Raw genomic sequence first — 19,730 nt, forward strand, 5'->3', positions numbered from 1 at the left:
CCTCCTCTTCCTCCTACTGCTATCCTTTCTCATAAATGAAAAAGGTTGTTGTCTTTAAGTTGCCGAAACCATGGTGTAGCCTAATATTAGGATTGCACATACAGTTTTGTTTATTTTTAGGAAGTAAATGAGACAATTAAGCATTGGATGCTTAACAGAGGTTTGAGATTCAGCCATTCTATCATATCGCGATATTACACGGGCTGCCTTATCTCCTCCACCCTGCTTCCATATCGCCAGATAATAGATTTTTAGATGTAGAAAATGTATATATACCGCATTTGTTTTTGACACATTAAATTGCACGATTTTTCATTACAAACCCTGAAACTTAGTCACCTGCAAAGTATGTCACGGATGCCATATATCCTACTTTGGAATTGTTATGTAATTACTCTAATACAACAGTTCTTCATTATAGCCTACCTCATTAAAGTAGAAAAATCATGAAAAATACAGCTAGGATGCCCCCTCATCTAATGACGTCAGATTCATTCCCACAATGCCTAGTAACACGCAGGCGCACTGTAAAAAAATAGAAGACAGCTATCTGTGATCAGAGATGGCGGGCGCCTCCGACCCCCTGGAAGATATGCTCTTTTCAGAGGTGGATGAAAAAGCTGTGAGCGACCTAGTGGGCTCATTGGAGTCACAGCTTGCTGGACAAAGCAACCCGGCAGGTAAAACAGACGAAAACGGAGGCGCTGGCTCAGTGGCCCCCGCTAACCATCACTTAGGAAAAACGCTACCAGCTCCACTGGGCACCACAACACTAGAACAACAACAACAAGGACGGCGTAATAAACCTGAGATGCGCCAGGAGATCAACTCTAAAGACATTAGCCCGGATAAAACTGTCACATCTCCCTCTCTGGGCTGTACCCCTTCTTTTGGCGAGCCTTCCACCACTTCGGCTGCCGGTGTGAACGCCACTAGCAGCGGTTCGCAATCACATGGAGCATCCATCACAACACTGACTGCATCTGGTCTGTCAACTCTGGCATCTACGCCAGCCAGCATCAGCACCACATCCAGCCGGGGCTCTAAGGTTACCCCGGGCACAGGTGAGACGTCGGCAGAAGCGAACCCGCCGAGAAAACGCATAAGCACACCACGGAGGAGCGCTTCGGCTCGGATAAAGAGTTTGAACGGCGCAGCTGTAACGACGAGAAGGAACAGCACCACAGCGGTGGCTGAAAACCTTAGCTCTGTGGATTCCAGTGCAACTACAGCAAACTCTACTCGACCGGTGACATCCTCTATCAACACTTCGACTTTCACCTTATCTAACACTAGCCTCACTGTAGGTCAGTCGGCTATTGCGCTTGACCGGGGGACTCCTACCATTGCTTTGCATAGACTCCCGAGTCATATTGTAGCGAGCATTGCCCAGAACGGCAACGGGACCAGTGTTTCGGCCTTGGTCCAGCAGGGCGCTCGCATAGGACCCAACACCTCCTCAGCTTCACAGGGGAACCACAGCAAAACGGTCACAGACACTGGGGCTTCCAAAACAGACGATTGTCAGTCGAAAATTGTAATGTCAAGCCAGCCTAGTAGTGTTAATTCTGTAATAAACACTGTTTCTCCAACGCCTTCTGTTGTTACACCAACAACAGCTACAACAGCAGCTACAACAACCACAACAGTAACCCAGCCTTTGAGCTCTGCCACAGCTGCTGCTTGTGTTACAGGGGTGGCAACAGGTTCTGTGTGTGGAACTGGTCAAACTACATCAGTGACTACCACTATTAGCATGGTCAGGCCCACAGCCCCCTCTCCAACACCTGCTGTGGCCACCTCTGCACAGTCTCAACCCCGTCCTGGACTTACAGCACCTCAAAGGATCGTAGCCCCCCAGCTGATTGTCAGACCACCTCAACAGCAGACGACCATTCAGCTGCCCCCTGGGTTTACCATCCCACCTGGTAAGGTTTGCAGGAGGGGGAGGAGAGCAGCAGGAATGTAATAAAACAACCTTACCTGAGGCTCATGGGTTTGGTTGTCAGTATGACGCAGTGTTTGTTTGACTGTCTTCAATATGAGGAGGTTGTGTGTGTGTGTGTGTGACATCCTGTTTTCATACCATGTTTGTCTGAATGAGTTGGGGAAGCTTTCCAAGTTACCCTGCGTACATATTGTATGTGCAACAGGATGGTGCCTGCTCCGGAGGTAAAATATGCCTTTTGATATATGCTTTTATTCATAGTAGCTGCACTGGGAGTTTAAGCATGGGTGGCCCCATGGGGAATCAAACACAGTGTTAGCTCTATGATGTGCCAGCTGTATGCAATTTACACCAAGCATCCTTAACAGCACCATAACACGACATTAATACCACAATTGTGAAATTAATAATAAGAAATAAGACAACACTTACATTAAGTTTGTAGTGAAACTGTGTCAAATGAAATGTATCTGTACATTTTAGTAATTTAGCTGATGCTTAAGTTTTTGACTTAAGTCTCCATAAGAGATCAAACTTGTGATTTTTTGCTCACAGGAAAAACTCTGTAATGTGGCCACTGTGTCACACTTATAGCCCAAGCCAAACTGATTTTATGAGTTCACTCTCAGGAGAAGACAGGTCTCTTTCCGGTGAAATCATGTAATGTGGCCACCAATGTATTCACACGCCATATACCCCTGACAAAATGCCACCTCCATATTCAGGCATTTGAAGGTTTTTCATCTGCAACATAGTATGGTGAATGGCAGCTACTGTCATGTCTGTCACCAAAGTTTCAAATGTTTGTATTTTTCCTAATATAATTTCCAAGAATAATAATTAGAAGGATTTACTCTGCCAGGTTCAAAAAATGTAGGATTATATGTCTTTACGTCAGTGCAAACACATCAACAACTTGAAATGTTCACCAGTCGTGCATAAAGATGGTACAATATACTGTATACTGTGGCTAGCATACAGTACTAGCAACAAGAGTCCTTCAAAGTATGCAGAATCCCATTAGATGATTCAAGACAACAGTATGGTGGAATTACTTTCTAAAAAGTATCACATGCTTAAAATACAATGGCTCTTATTTTTCAGTGGCTTTTACTTTTTGAATAACATTATTGCTGCCCAAGAAAAGAACTCGATAAGTGGAGACCTGTTGCCCTCCACACACAATTTGTTTTTGTGTTGTTCTTTGGTTACTCTAAATGAAATTGGGGATGCACAGGGAATTGTTTTTGGGCAACTCAAGATGGGAAAGCAGTGCTCACTGTTTTTTTTTGTGACTGAGTGTCTTGTTGTTAGAAAACATTGTTGATAGATTTTGTTTTATCCTGTAGGTTACTTTATTTCCTGATACTGGGAGAATTACTGATCTACATTGTTCCAAGATTATAAAGCCTATCAAAGGCCTTATCTAATCATCCAATTAACTTACATTGTAAACATTTATGGTTGCCCAAATAAGCTAGCAGAAGTGTATTTTTCCCACTTTTAAAACAAATCAGGATGGGGAACTCCCTTACAGCCACCTGCCAAATGTTGCAACATTTTGGAATCCCTAATTTTGCTACCCCATTTGCTAGGTAGCCAACCTCTATGAAGCTCCTATTCTCTAATTTAGTAAGAATGGCAGGTAATAACTGTGGACAGTGGTTAGGAGAGTTTGTGTGCTGCCCCGCTGTTTTGTCTTGATTGCTGCCCTGAGTCATCTCACATCAGGAATAATGGCTCAGTCAGAAAGCCAAGAGAATCATCAGAATATGCTATTAACCTTTCTATTGACCTTTATGGAAATTCTGCAAAGATAAACAAATGTGTAATAAAACATTTTATCTTGACCTGACATGGGTTACTTCACAAGGGTGGCATTATGATACAGCAATCCTAGCCTTTTAGAAAGAGCAGAGTCTGTATAATTAGCTCGTGATCACCTCTTATCCAGTACAATCTAGATCTTTTCTTGGAATGTTGATTTGAGGAAGTTGCATTGTAAGCAGTGTTGTAGTGCAATGAAATAATAATACTTTAACCCATGGTTAGGTCTGTTTAAATCTAAATTTATTTTTAAAAATACCAAGGGAGTTTGCTGTCCCGACGTCCAAGAGTGTTCCACAGTTTAGGGCCATAAAAACAGAAAGCAGCCTCACCAGATTTCTTGTGGGACACTTTAGGAACTTCTAAAAGAAAGGCAGTGGAAGATCTGAGAGTTCTTGTTTGAACATAAAATGAGAGGCAGTCGCTAATGTATGAGGGTGCTAGATTATGTAATGCTTTGTAGATATGTAAAATGACTTTAAAATCAATTCTAAAAGATACAGGTAGCCAGTGCAGTGATGCGAGCAGAGGGGTAATGTCATCACTTTCTTTGTATTAGTCACAATCCTGGCTGCAGCGTTCTAAATGATGTGTAACTGCCTTAAAGATGTTTTAGGGAGATCAGTAAAAAGGGAGTTGCAGTAATCTAAGCAACTAGTAATAAAAGCATGTATCAGCATTTCAGCATCGTTCTGAGTTAAAATTATCTAATTTTGGCAGTGTTCCTCAAATGGAAAATTTTTTGTGACCTTGTTATAATGGCTAGTAAAGTTAAGATCACAGTCTAAAAGCACTCCCAGATCAGTAACATGTGCTTTGATTTACTTGGACAGGCTAGCAAGTACTGACTTAAGTCTCTGCCGTTCTGCTTTTGGACCAGCGAGTACAATTTCTGTTTTCTCCTCATTTCTTTTTTGAAAATATTTACTCATCCAAATGTCAATGTCAGTGAGACAGGTAAAAAGAGCATTTAAGGAACTGTGGTTGTTTGGTGAAACAGAAGTTGTGTATCGTCCACATAACAGTGATATAAGAAAAGAGAACAGGACCCAGAATGTTTCCCTGCGGAACGCTTTATTTGATGTCAAGTGTCTGTGACACAAAGTCACCTAAACTAACAAAGAATTTTCTTTCAGACAGGTATGAGCGAAACCAGTCGAGCACTGTGCCAGAGAGACCCACCCATTTCTCAAGTTGAGAAGAAATGCCATGATCAATTGTATCAAATGCAGCGCTCAAATCTAACAAAAAGAGGACTGCTGAAATTCTTAGGTCATTTACTCCCTTTAATAAAGCGGTTTCATTGCTATGGTTGGATCGGAAACCGGGCTGGAATTTATCTAAAATATTATTGGTATTCAGATGACCATGTAACTGCTCAAATATAATCTTCTCAACTGCAGTTTAATATTCCTTATGCACTCATTTAGAACAGTGGTTAAACATTTGACTGGGACTACTTGAGGTATCCTGTTATACGATTTTTATCAGACACCTTCCAGCCAGCCCGAAACAAGTATTTTCAGTTGCCATGATATAAGATCATTCACCATTCAATGATCATTCATTCAAGGCACTTGACATAACCTAATTAATAGTTTCTGTTTGTTGCCACTCAAAAAACTCTGCTGTGAATTTCCCATTTTGTAATGAGACTCTAATGGGCAGATTAAAAATTGCATTTACACTAGCTGCTTGTTTAGAGTATTTGTTTTCAATTGGTATTTAACCTGCCAGGATTTTAGAATTCAAAACTCCTTTAGGGTAATACTTGGTTTTCTTTGCAGTGGCCAGTAGAATCCACAATCCTGCCATCTACATGCAAAATATATCTGCATTTGGCTAGTAGCTGGTTTAAATACCATTCAGTGATTATGATGTTATAGTGTTTCCTCTAATGAATGTTCCTTGTGATTCTTCAGGGATGGTGTTGGTACGCACGGAGTTGGGCCAGCTAGTGATGGTTCCTCAGCAGGCTTTGGCTCAAGCTCAGGCTCAAGCTCAGGCTCAGGCCCAGAACAACATCTCTCCACGACCTGCCACCCCAACAACAGGAGCGTCCTTCAGAGTATCAACTCCACAGGTGAGACTCACCCACATGGGAGCTGCTACCTATAGAATTGTATGACCGCAGCACTCAGAATTACTGCACCATAATGTTTCTTTACAGCTAGACAAGAACAAGAAGAGAAGAAGTGACCTGTGCTCCTTAACCCAGCATAACGGGTTTTGTTTAATTTTTGTTTCCACTCACTGAACAGATAATGGATTTGTGTGTCACCACGTATGTGACTCACAACAGGCTGTACTAATGAAACATTCCTATGCAGAGATTTAATTTAACTTGATGATTTTCATTTGGGTAAGAATACATCAGTGTTCTGTGCCTGTTTCCTGAATTAGATGTCGGGTTGTCTTATTTTTCTCTTACTCTTTTTTATTTGCAAATAAGAGACTAATAAAATTGACAGTAACAACTTAGTTGAAGAGAAGGGCTGTCATCTGGATCAACTGTAATTGGTTTGCTGAGGTAGAGATGCTGTAACACTGCAACATTTGTGAATGAGGCTTGTGCAAACGTTGAATATTCAGCATCCACATAGTGCCTTTCAAACAAACTGCCACACTAGACATGATGGATGTAGTCACTGCACAGGATTACACATTTCCTCAATCATCCCTAATTGGCCTAAGGGGAACATCCAATTATTTTTCAAATGCATATAGGTGTATTGCCTCTACTTGTCCATCACTGTTACGTGCATGTATAATATAACAAAAAATGGCTATATGTAACCATTATTTACTATCTTTACTGTGATAAACACCTCAAAAGTATGATTTAATATTAATTTCCTATCAACACTGAATAAATATAGACATTTTTTACAGCATACAGAACATTCACAAGTGATTTCCACTTTGTGCCAACTCCATCAAGGCAACCCCACCTGGCAAAAATAGACCAGACGTGTAAAGACAATTTATTCTGGTGTAACCAGAACAAACAAAGGATCAGAAATTAATCATGCTTTATGTAGCCGATATGATTCATCAAAAAAATGCAAGGGTCAACTCAGATTCTGCGGATTGGCACAAGGCATCTTTAACTGTGTTTTTGAGCCAATAATGCATATGCCACCTTTCCTTGTTTAGCCAATAGAAAACCCTAAAACTGTTTTCTTATAAGAGAAATATCCCAGAATCTTAGTATCCATATTCTCCAGTGCATACTTTGTTCCTAAATATGGAGTTAAATTATTTAAATTTTTTTAATATATGATTTATTTAGGTAGCACAGTGGCTAGCACTATCTCGTGACAATAAGGTTTTGGGTGTGAATCTCAGCCCTAGTCTGTTCTGTGTGTAGTTTGTATGTTCTCTTCATGTTTGAGTGGATCTGCTCCCACACCAAATGACTGCATGTTAGGAAGGCATTAATGTATGCACTTTTCTTTGGGCTGAAAATGTGTAAATCTGTAACCTGCAGACATCAGTAAATGTGCCAATTGCCACCATTATTAGCTAGTAGAAACAGTCCAGCAGTGCTTCTGGAGGGTCCAAACAAAAGAATCTTGTTCATATTTAGCTGCAAGAAATTTTGAGATATCCAACAATCAATGTCATTTCAGGATAGGGGTTTTCAGTTGACATAGATCTGTATATCATCAGCATAACAGCGAAAAGTGACTTTATGATGTTAAATAACGTGGCCCAGGGGGAGCATATTGTCGCTGCTTGTGAAAACCAAATTCACCAAATTTGGTGATTTAGATTTTTTTTTAGATAAACTGAAGGATTAAATATTTCTTTATTGGCTGACTTGTTATATTACTAGAGATGTCCCGTGCAGATCCTAAGGATAGCTATCAGCTACAATAAAGCCGATAAATGCCGATCCTTTCTTTACTGTAGTCTACATGTATTTTGTCCACCTCAGCCTGCTAGTGTTGCAGCACTTTACAACAGCCAGCTGGGCTCTGCACTGCAAGCATTTCACACCATATTCGAGTGAAAATTAGTGCGTGAATGTGAACAATTATTTGGGCTCGGTATCGGCGATATTCAATATTAAAGGGCTCAGATTTTGATCAGGGCCAAAACAACTTTATCAGGGCACCCCTACATATTACATAGCATATTTAAAAAACAACTTTGTGAAAAATGCATTGTCAGAAAGCTGAAAACAGGGCAATTTTTCTTAACACAATATTTATGGTTTGATGATGAGGAAGAGTTATTATCCAGGACAACAGAGAAAAGTTTGATCACACAGATATTGAAGGTCTATGGACAGCTCCTGGTGCTGAAATTCAAGGTTCAAGGTTCAGCTTTAATGGCATTATACAATATAGAATTGCACAATGAAATGCAGTTGTAGCCCCCTCCATGCTACACACACAGAAGATGAATAAACAGATATTCAAATATTTCTTTTATTAAGAAGAGAATAAAATAGGCAATACAATAGAACAATGTATATAAAGAAGAAGAAATAAAAGGAAAACTAAATTATATTTACAAGAAAGATATACATGTATATATACACATTTCAACATTGGTAGGGGCACAACAACCCACCCCCTACCCCCCATGCTAGGCTAAAGCTACATGTGCTATATGAAGACAAGCCCAACAACAAAATCTAAGAATACAGTTATTAATCAGAGAACATAAGAACGTAGCACTAGCAGAGCGCTAAATATTTTTTGACTCTATGAACGATTCTCTGTCAAAATTAGCAGGGGGAGGCATGTAGCCGTCTCTCTCTCTCTCTCTCTCTCTCTCTCTCTCTCTCTCTCTCTCTCTCTCTCTCTCTCTCTCAGCGCTGTCCATGGTTCTGAAACAACAGCTAAGCAGTAGTCATATGTATCTCGGCCAATAATTTGGCATAGCCTCTGGGAGAGCACATTGGAATTATCTAATATGACTTCACTCCAAAGAATGCAAACAAGTTCGCTCAGATATTGGTATGGCATGGTATTCTGTCCTCCCAGAATATTGGTAGGCACATGTCCCTACCGTCCATATGCAAACCTACGCCCTTGACACATATACACACAAAAAATACGTGCAATGATGCGCAATATCAGTGTAATATGCAAATTATAGTGCAAAAAGAAAAAGGTAGTAGTGGGAATGAGGGTAGTGCGAAGGTAATGGTATGGTAATGTGCATAACCAGCATGACAGAATAGTCAATAAATAAAATTACATTATTAAATCCAATTGAATTAAATGAAAAAAAGCCCCATCTGTTATTCATCTGTTCAATAAGTGTACAAGTTCACTTATTGAACAGATGAATAACAGATGAAAAAGAAAACAATTTTATTTTAATAAATCAACATTGTATTTTAATTTAAACATATTTAATTAGTCAGTGGTCAAAAGAGATTTGTGTCACATACATATCTTTTTCATTTACCAACCAGTTTTATTAATGTAGCTGTTTTATTTTAAACCAATTACAAAAAAAATCAAACAAAAGAATCCAAACCAAACAGACATTTCTATCCACTCCACCTGTAAAACCTTCGCTGGTACAGAACAACTTTACTGTCAGACCAACACGTTTCGGCTTATCGTCTTCATCACGGTCATCACAAAACACACCACAAAGAACACTCAAACAATATGGGTATGAAGCAAAAAAAAAAATAAAAAAAAAATATAAAACACAACCAATCATATACATACACATACATATCAGCCAATGGGGCACCCACACACAGATGGGCTGGCCACAGTCATTTCAAGACATTTCAATGAAATGCAACGTCACATTTCATCTTTATTTTTTATACGCATAAAAGTGAAGTTCAGCCAAAGAGGTGGCATAAATGAGGACTTCTCAATTAATAGGTTTTTATAGTGGTGTTTAATGAGTTATTAAGTATTTTCAAATCTCTCTATGTAGTTTTATAATGTATCTTATTGCCCTCCCTCTTTTTATTGAATTAATTTTTTTGTTGTTGTATTTTATCTTAGCTTTTGTATTTTGAAGACACTCGCAGTGTATGTATATAGCACCTTGTAAAGTGTTTTTGGAGTATGCCACATTGACTGGGCACATTTTGGGTTAGGACCTCCTCTATACAAGCTTGAGTGCTGCCCCTTGGATGCACTTCTTCTGTTTGTGAACCTTTTTTGCTTTTTTTTTTCTTCATACCCATACTGTTTGAGTGTTCTCTATGGTGTGTTTTGTGATGACCCTGATGAAGGCCACAAGTCGAAATGCGTTGGTCTGACAATAAAGTTGTTCTTTGTACCACAAGTGTTGCTGGAGTTTTGACCTCTTGAGACTTTTTCCCTTCTCCATGCACCTTGGAAGTAGGTGAAGTTGTGCCAGAAATCCCTACTCTGCTCCTACAACCTTTGCTGGTACCTCAAATCAACAGTGCCCAACATACAGTAAGTTTCAACCCCTGTCCTACACCAATGAAATGCATATTAGCTATTAAGAATACTCCCGGCATCGCCCTTCACTAAGGCACTGACCTCAGAACTGAAGTTGCCGCTACAGAACGGCTGCACTTCATATGATACTAATACATTAATTTCATGTGCAGTTTTAGGCATCTAGTTTTTATTTTTTGCAATGCAAAGGGCATCAATCTGAGACCTTCTTGTATGAGAGCAACCATGACTGAAAGTGTGCTGTTGTATAGGCACATTTCCTGTATGCTTCAGTACTTTGAGCTTTGCAGAATTTCTGTCAATGTTAATGCCACAACTGGTGACCTTTGTCAACACTAATCCTACTGATTAAATAGGAGAAACTTAGATTTAATTATGTGTGGATTCACACAGTTGATTTTGGGTGGGCACCACCTCATTAAGTGAACAGATTAGCTCTAGACCCTAATTGGGATGTGGTTAATATGTTAAACTGTGTAATTATAATGAATTAATATTCTTGATTATTTTACGTATAGATTAAACTGAGATTAATAGGTGAATTAATGTCTCAAGACTCCTTAATGACTCCATGGGGTCCTCTCATCAAAATTTAACGATCCACTGAATCATTAATTGGAATTTGCTTATTATCACCTGTGGATACATCATTCATGTAAAAACTTGAGCTTGTGCTGCTGGGTCCACACCTTTGAAACTTAATTGCCTTTAATAATGAGATTACTAGATAGTTTGTCTCTCACAGTGTCTCTGTGAATCAAGTAGGACAGCTGAAATGGCACAGATAAATATTTCTCTCTTGATTACTGTCTTTCTTATTGACCCCTCACATACATTTTTAGAATATTAAAGAACGGAATAATTTTTTCCCCTCTGACTTCAGAATTTATTTGTTTGCAAGACATTTGAAACTCTGGAATCAAATGTACCATGTTGGTACATTTGATTTCTTTCATATACATTGTATTATATCTTGTTTGCTTTATTGTGAATTGGGATTCAGCATTGTTGTTGAGATGAGCAATGGGACAGTTGAGATAATGTCAAATTCATACTGCTTGTTTTGTCCAACCAACAGTCCGAAACCCAAATACTGAGTCATTATTCATGCAGGTATTTAGTTCACTATCACAGAAGTTGAAGAAAATCGTAAAATATTCAAAATATGCGGAGCTCGAACCAGTTAATTTTTGCCATTTTTGCTTAAAAATGTTTGAAAACAGTTACAGAAATTGATAAAATTGCTGCCGATTCATTTTCTGTTAATCATCTAATCGACTAATGATTTTAGCGCTAATGTCAGTTACATAAAAAGCGCACAATACACCTCAAATCCCAACTCAGAATTTTCTGAAACTCAACTTTGACCTGGGTTAAGTTTTAAAATGTCAACAGTGAACTGGGAGGAAATGTTAGAATTGGTTGGTGCTATTGGCCGCTATTATAAAATCAGGTAGTGTACCTTCTATTGACTTTTAAAGACTATTTTGTGATCATCAAATCTATCTGGCACATGGCATACTCTTGAAAACACCATTCATCTTGTACTTTAAGTGGTTAAATTTAGTTTGCAGACAATTCTGGACAAGTTTGTATTGTGTGTCAAGCAGAAAACACAAGGGTTTGGACCCAAATGCAGACAACAGAAGCAGAGTAGGTGCATTTCAACTAATTGAATAAACTAAGAGAATATAACAAAGGCTTACAGGTGTCTGGCAGGCACAGGTCAAAACAGAATACACAGTCCATAGAAGGCAAACAAATCCAAAAGTCCACAAAGTCCAAAATCTAAAATCCAGGCAAGTTCAAGAGAAACAGAATAAATCCAAAAACACTAGGGGAATAGAGGAAACAAAGGCCGGGACCCTTGACATAAAGACAAAGACGAACTGACAAAGAAACAAGGGAAGCTCACAGACTATATACACTCATGTGAGGGGAGATAACAAGACGGGTGAATCTAATCAGGGTGGGACAGATGATCTAAACTAGAGGTAAAAGACACAAAGGTAGGAAGTAAAGCACGAAACACAAGAGGAGCGGTGAGTATTACAAAATAAAACAGGAAATGACTAAACTCAAGACCCAAACCATGGCAGTTTGACAATTTCTTTTAACTCCAGCTCAAGAATTAGGAAACGAACACACATAAGTTTTCTAATAATACAATACAATTGGCTTTTAAATAACTCTTGGTTATTGTCATCTGGTCAGATTATGGTTGGAAAAAAAACAGCAATGTTACAAACTGCTTGAGACAGAAGCCTGTTATTCATTCAAGGCTCAATTTTATTTCAAAAGTTAAGAACTAACTTCTTCCAACACACTCTTTGTTCTTGCCTCTCAAGGCTGGAGTAAAGAGGCCCTCTAAAGAGCTTAGGCGTCTGTTCATCATATCACTAACTGCGAGGACAAAAGACTGACACTAGAGGGCAGCATTTCATTGTCTTTTTCAATTTGGCTAGACTTTCCACTGTGTTTCTACTTCTCCTCTCACTTATGAACTATTTCCTGTTCCTCTAACATTTTGTATTCAGGGCTACAGTAAGACGTGTCTGTTATATTTTCTGCTTACTATTATGAGTATTATAAACAGTATCTATGAATGCAAAAAGGATGCACACATTATAACAATGTGACATTAGTAGTATCAAATCAGACAATACATGTTCAGGAAATACAGCCTACAGTACCAAATGCATATATAATGTATAGCAGTGTGTGTTGGATTAGTGTGAGTATGCCATACTCATGTTTGGTATACCCATCATACAGCAGCAGTATTACACTCTGCTGTACAGTGGGTAGTTTTATGTTCTCAGGCAATGCTACACTACAGACTGAGCTCTCTGAGGCCATGTAACACGTTTCAAAACTGTGGTGAAAAGTGGTTTTCCTTATTAAAGGAAAATTCCACCCTCAGTTACTCTGATACTTTCGTAGTATAAAAAACTTGCTGATACATCCTATGGCAGGTGTAAATGTCATTCTCACAGACAGAAGTCCGCATCAGTTACACAACAACGGCCCCCTCCTGTCTCTGTACTCTTAGCCAGCCAACCTGTACCAATCCTGATATAAACCCCCTTTCAAAAGAGACTCGGAGATTATCATCGCCTCTCACAGATACACTTATGACAAATTAGCAGGCCGCGGCGTTGCCATCTCGACAGGAAAAGCAGTAGCAGGGAAATGAAAGGGAATGGTGTTTATTCCCAGAGCTCAACCCCTCTGTCAGCCTGTCACTCTTCCCATGACCCTGAGGGGAGAAACGGAAGGCATCCTGAGCTTCCTTCCTTCCATACCTGTTAAATCATTCATCATCCAACTGCCTGATTATTTTAAAAAGCCAACAAGGCTTTGGTTCTTGAGTGTGTTTGTGTGTGTCTGTCTGCATGTGGGAGAGGGAGACAGAGTGAGCAAGAGAGAGGCATCGCTAGCGGTGGGATGCACCCCATGGCTCTTACCAACCCCCCTTTACCCTCACCACCACCCCCATCCCTTCTCCCCTCATCCCTCATACACCCACTTCCCCCAACTCCTCAGTATAACATTCTTTTGCATCCTTCAAAACTTTTAGTGGAGGGAAATCTCCCTCCTCCTCTTTCTTATCCTACTTCTTCTCCACTACGCTCTTCTCTTTGCCTCTTTCCTTATGTCCTTGGCTCAACTGTGTGTCTGTTTGCATGTTTTCATTTGTGTGCAAGACAAGGGCAGTTGATCATGTGCTTGAATGTGTGTGTGTGTGTGTGTGTGTCTGTGTGCCTGTTCTCTCTGCTGTCTGTGTGTCGGTGCTTGTGAAGTGTGTGTGTGTAAATGCTTTGGCCTGTCTGTAAATGGAAGGCTGCGTGCCAGAGGTCGGGGCAGAGGCCCTCTTGGGTTGTCTTGGCCCAGAGACAGGACAGCAGCCAAGTGTGTATGAGTGTCGGTGTGTTTGTCTGTATGTGTGTCTGTGTGTCTGTGTTGAGCCACTTGGCATGACCGTGGTTTTGTGGCAGCTGGCACTCACCGCCAAGCCATCCCATTTGCTCTCGTGCCTTTAATATGCTAATAACCGAACCTGAGTTATAACAAATTTCAGCATCCACCTATATAAATCTTTTTTAAAAATACTGTATTTCCATACTATTCCACAAATTTGCAACCTACTTTGAATGCGTATCTCTTGATTGAGTATATTGTTACATTGCACTACTGGAAAATACAGTATGTCATTCCACATATCGTATATACTGTACTTTGTATATACAGTGGTGTGAAAAAGTCTTTAGTTTAGTATAGTTTAATCTTATAATGCACATTTTTGTACTCAGGTTGAAAGAGATAACAGACAACAACAGACTGCAAACTCAAATATCACACCTAGAATCAACACTAAACATCTTGCTTATTTTGTGCATGAATTAACAATGAAATAAAACAGAAATATTTCACCAAACCAATTGTCTGATTACTTTTGGTCCTCTATAACTGGGAGAATGTGTATAAAAATGGCTGTAATTCCAATACAGTTCAAACAGTATGGATATAAACATCCTTAAATTACAGCTGAATGTCAGCACTCATTTGAAATCCATTGTGTTAGAGTGAAGTGCCAGCAATACAATACTAAAAAGAGTCTGTCCAAATACTTACAAACAACACTTAACTGTATGTGTAGAGGGAAATAACCAGCCTAATCTCTCTTGTGTATGTCCTTCATGATCTGCTTGTACTGAATGTAAGGTTTTATCTCTCTGTCATATGTCTTAGTATGTTCTTATGTGAGGTGTGCAACTGTTGTTTTGAACCAGTGTCATCAAAACAGATTGCTTGACTTTCACAGCACTATGTAGTAATCAGTCCCTAATCACAGGTGATTTCAGAACCAAACATGTGGTTAAGTCTATGTATTTATTTCCTCATTCATCAGTTCATAACTTCATTCATTTCTGCCTCTATAAGTAGTAGTTTTGGTGGCCAATAGTATAGGAGATTCTCCTGGAGAAAAAGTAAAACATCACTGGAGCATAACAATGTTGCAGTAGTGGCCAGACCTGATATAGATGCAATAATGAAAAATTGGTCAGTAAATGGTTGTTTGATGGTAATGTTTAAAATGTAACTACAATATTTGAAGTTGATACTGTTAACTTGATGTAATTGATCTTATCATGATGCTTCCCTTAGCTGTAACATCCAAGTCATGCCTAAACAGCATCAGGAATAGATACACAGGCATATTTTGAGGTGGAATTGGGTCTTTGATGGTTACTTGTGCTAATTTCTTTATTAGTTGCTTTAGTCATGCCAATTATTACGGTGTCTGCAGGTTTCAATTAAACCAATGCCAGATAGATAAGCTAATTTCTCACTGGAAAATAGTGTTCCAAGAAACAGGAATTTTATTCAACCTCTACAAACTAATCATCTTATGTCTATATTTCATAGTAAATGCATGTAAATGCCGAGGCCTTAAATAACTTGAATGTAGGCAATGAAATGAAGACAGCGTTAAGACTTTGTCATAACCTAAAGTTATCATGACTTTGTTGCCAAAGGCCTGAGGAGTCATGGAATTAACATTTTCAAAGTCAGTTTCAAAGTTGGTCCATTAGAGAATATATATATAAAATCATGCTTTCATGCTAAATCATGCTAAAATCATGCTTTGAAAAGTGGCTGTTTATCTGTCAACTATTTCGCTGAATTAGCTGCAGCCTTGCGTGTACACAGCCAATCATACATCTGCTGCTGTTTCCTCTGCCTAGCAAACCACCAAGTCCCTTATAGACTTTAACCTGCTGGTCAGATTGTGCTGGAAGTCAAATCATTTACAGGGATTTTTTTCAATTTGTTTTCCAGTTCCTTGATTTTTACAACAGGAAAGCAAGTGACAGAATTGTCCTTATTAGTAAAACCATCCCTTATTAGGTTCTGCATAGGAAAATGTCATTGGTATTGCTGGTATGTGGACACACATGTCAGTCCCTGCCTGCCATGAGACCCCAGCAATATGTCACCATGAGCCACTGCTACCTGACCAAACATGCTATTCTCTGTATCAGTCTTCAAGACCAACATGCTGCCACCTTCTTTCTTCTTTCCTGCTGTCATGACCTTTCCTCATCTGTCTGCAAGGCACGCTACTGCTCTTTTTTTCCTCTGTTACTACGTCTCTTTCATGCTGTCCCAGTCTTTTCTCTGCCCTCCATTCACTTCCTCTTTCTTTCACCTCTGAAACTGGCACGGACTCATCTTTGCTGTTTTTCTTTCTTTGTGTCTTTTGAGGTGCCTTGTATTCATGTATATCCCCTGTTTCCCCTTCTTCACCCACTTCCTTTGATATCTTTATGCTCTCTGTTTCCCTGCTCATCTTTTTCTTCTCTCTGCCTGTGTGTTGCACTCTTTCTTTCCTGCAGTCTCCTGTGACCTCTCAGACCACCAGGCAGTGTTCTTTGACCCCGGCCAAGATGGTACCGTCTGCCTCTCCCACTCCGTCCAGCCCTGCCCTCCAGACCTCCTCCTCTTCCTCTTCTTCCTCCTCCTCCTCCTGTCCTGCACTCCGCCCAGTGAGATAACCCTCCTTACTCGCCTTTAATTCAGTCTTCTGCCTCACATTTTCTTCGTTTAGCATCCCTGACAAGTGATGCCAAGAAATAGTGGCATGGCTTAGTGGTAGTCTAGAGGTTACACAGTAGGTTGTGAACCAGGTTGGAGAATCTGGGTGGGACTAAAATGATTGAGACCTGTTTTCTACACCCTCAGTTTTTGCTATCTCAGTAGAGAAAAGCGACCCCAACACCTCCTTTAAAGATGTACCATGTGTTTGAAAAAAACCCCATTCCATTGTAGTTAACCATGATAACTACTATAACTAACATTTGTTAGTTACAGCAATTACCATCACCTCTTACTCCTAGCACATGGAGCAATCATTATTCATTATTGATGAGGTTTTTAATAATCCTGAGTATTGACAAAAGTTGCTGTTGGATGTAATCATTTAATTTTTAAAGATGCAGTAATGAACATCAAGTACCTTTTCCTGCAAAATGTATCTAAAGAATGAATACAACCATTTATTTTCAAACATAATCTTGAAAACAAGTTATTTGTTTGCAGAGAAAAATGGGAATAATAACTGATTTCCACTAACTGAAACAAGTATAGCTGTCGGTTATTGCTGCCCTGGCTACACATCATAACATCCTGTACTGTGCAATGGCACTAGTGGAGATAATATTTTAAGTTAACCTCTCCCATTTCTAAGAAACTGAGGCTCTGCTCAGACCCAGTGTTTCCTATTCAAATACTGTGTGTTCAGACTGTATCTAGATCCGGTTGCGATGCAGTGGAGATTTTATTTCCCTGCTCATATTTGAATTCATCTGAGGAGAAACTGTGATCTTTGCTAAACAGAAAACATACGGTATCCTGTACATTTGCTCAGAGTAGGGGATCGCTGTGGCTGTTCGGTACCTTGTCTAGGCTTCAGACTCGAAGACATGTTCCCCTGTGTTTGGGAGACTTCTTGTGGTATACACACTAACTAGTCAGCCCTTAAGTACAGACAGAAACGTATTTTCACTCACACTACACTGCACAAATACATCACATATGTGGATGTACATATGGCCTTGCCCCCATCCATATGTGACTTGAGTGATCATACCCTAATGTGTCCTCTATGCATTTTGGGTGCATTCACACCTGTATTTAGAACTGTCCACTTATGAGTACATCACATAAGATGTATTTTATTGCCAAGTGTGAACAGGCCCTGAGAGATTTCAAAGAGGTGATGAGGGCTTTAGAGTGAGAGACTGCTGATGGCACCTCATCTGTTGAACAAAATTTGTGTTTTGGATGTGAGATATTTTCTAGTCATTCATCCCCTCACATATCATTATGAGAAAGTAGACAATAGGTGGCTAATGTTTGGAATGACCAACAAATCTTGATAGGAGGTTTCACTTGTCAGGTAGGTGACTATAAAGAAAAGCTTTGATGGCCTCCTGTCTTTCCCAGCCTCTATCTTGTCACCACCTCCCCTTCCTCCTCCTTGTCTGTTAAGGGATGTCCACCGAAGTCAGGACACCAGATGTGACAGGAGCGCTGTGGCGCCTGCCTCCTGTTCTCTGTGGCCTTGCTGCGAGCGAGGCGTCACGTCCTGTTTATCTCTCTGTCTCTTCCTTGCTCTTCCAGAAGGGCCCTGTGGCGCCGTCCGTGGCTGTGACGGCTCCGCAGCAGACCCCCGTGGTTATGGCCCCCCAGGCCCCGGTCCAGGCTGCCTCCCAGCCAGTGCAGCCTCCGCAGACGGCCATCGCAGCGCCCCCCGGAGCTCCTGTCGTGTCCCAGGTCCGTTCTCTCTGACGCCCTGCATTCCCACCCCCCCATCCTGCCCACACTCCACCCTCAAGGGTGCAGGCACTGTCACAGCTGCCAGCAGGCTGGCTCTGTCACAAGCTCGCCCTGGACCCACAGCCTCACCGCCTCACACAGCTGGCCATGCACCAAGAGTCTCACACATGCCCACACACGTTCGCGCTCATACATTCACACAAGTGCATACCAACCCAAGGACATACAGACATAAAGGCAGAGACCCACCAAGAACACACACACACACACACACACACACACACACATATATATATATATACACACATTCAGGGATACAGCCATAGATGCAGGCTCACATACACATAATTCACATAGCGCTACTGATTCTCACACACAGACTCTCACATCTCCTTGTAGACTGGAGAGCCCTCATAGGGGCTACAGTTTGTTGCCACTGGCAGTTTGAGTGGACAGGTGCCATGTCTCATTTGGCTACAAAGATGACTGGACAGCATGCTAAGTGTGCACTATGCTCTGATTTGTCACTGATGCTTGTCAGCTTCTTTATCAGTCCTTCTTAATCAGTCAAGTAATTTCATTCTGTACTAGCTTTGTTAAGTATTAATAATAGCAATGCAGCACAAATACAAGGCGACTTCCTCTCTGCTTAAGATTTGACCCAACACCTTTCTTTTAACATCAAATTCTGGTCCTACATTGGCGCTCATCCTAGACTAAAAGCAAAAGACAATCATTTCTTTAAATGTCAATCAGCACCTTAGAAATAAGATCTTTGATCCTGAAGTCTCTGAGACAGTGAGCAATTTATAGCTCAAGCTGCAAGTTTTTTTAAATTTTATTTGCACAGAAGGTAAATAATTGTTTTCTTATCTTCTACAGGAAATGCAAGAGAATGTCAAGAAGTGTAAGAATTTCCTGGCCACACTTATTAAGCTGGCGTCTCACAATTCTCCGTCCCCTGAGACTTCCAAGAACGTCAAGGCTCTGGTTCAGGATCTGCTGGTGAGCTTCAAAAACCAACAAACAAACACTGTTCTTATGGACATCATGGAAGTATTGTGTTTGTGTAGTTAAGAAAATTTTTGGATAATTACTCCAGTCCAGATCATGTTCACTCACATTTTTCAGCATTTTTCTAGAAAGAACAGTATTTTAAGATCCAACCTTTTTGAAAGCCTTGACTAACTTTT

At 40.2% G+C, this 19,730-nt stretch overlaps 1 protein-coding gene across 5 annotated transcripts in view; it reads left to right on the top strand.

Moving 5' to 3' along the window:
- The first annotated feature begins 120 nt into the window (after positions 1-120).
- LOC122864729 (transcription initiation factor TFIID subunit 4-like) overlaps positions 121-19,730 on the top strand; it is an 87,914-nt gene continuing 68,304 nt past the window's right edge. For 2 of the 5 annotated variants that reach the window (XM_044172372.1, XM_044172537.1), the window contains exons 1-5: positions 121-1,928; positions 5,698-5,858; positions 16,596-16,745; positions 18,382-18,534; positions 19,420-19,542. In XM_044172372.1, the coding sequence (XP_044028307.1) occupies positions 563-1,928; positions 5,698-5,858; positions 16,596-16,745; positions 18,382-18,534; positions 19,420-19,542 (1,953 nt within the window). In that variant the 5' untranslated portion in view covers positions 121-562. The remainder of the gene's footprint in view (positions 1,929-5,697; positions 5,859-16,595; positions 16,746-18,381; positions 18,535-19,419; positions 19,543-19,730) is intronic. The other 3 variants (XM_044172456.1, XM_044172615.1, XM_044172697.1) reach the window with 3 other exon arrangements.

The sequence above is a fragment of the Siniperca chuatsi genome, linkage group LG1, assembly GCF_020085105.1.
Source record: "Siniperca chuatsi isolate FFG_IHB_CAS linkage group LG1, ASM2008510v1, whole genome shotgun sequence".
In the NCBI taxonomy this organism is placed as follows: domain Eukaryota; kingdom Metazoa; phylum Chordata; class Actinopteri; order Centrarchiformes; family Sinipercidae; genus Siniperca; species Siniperca chuatsi.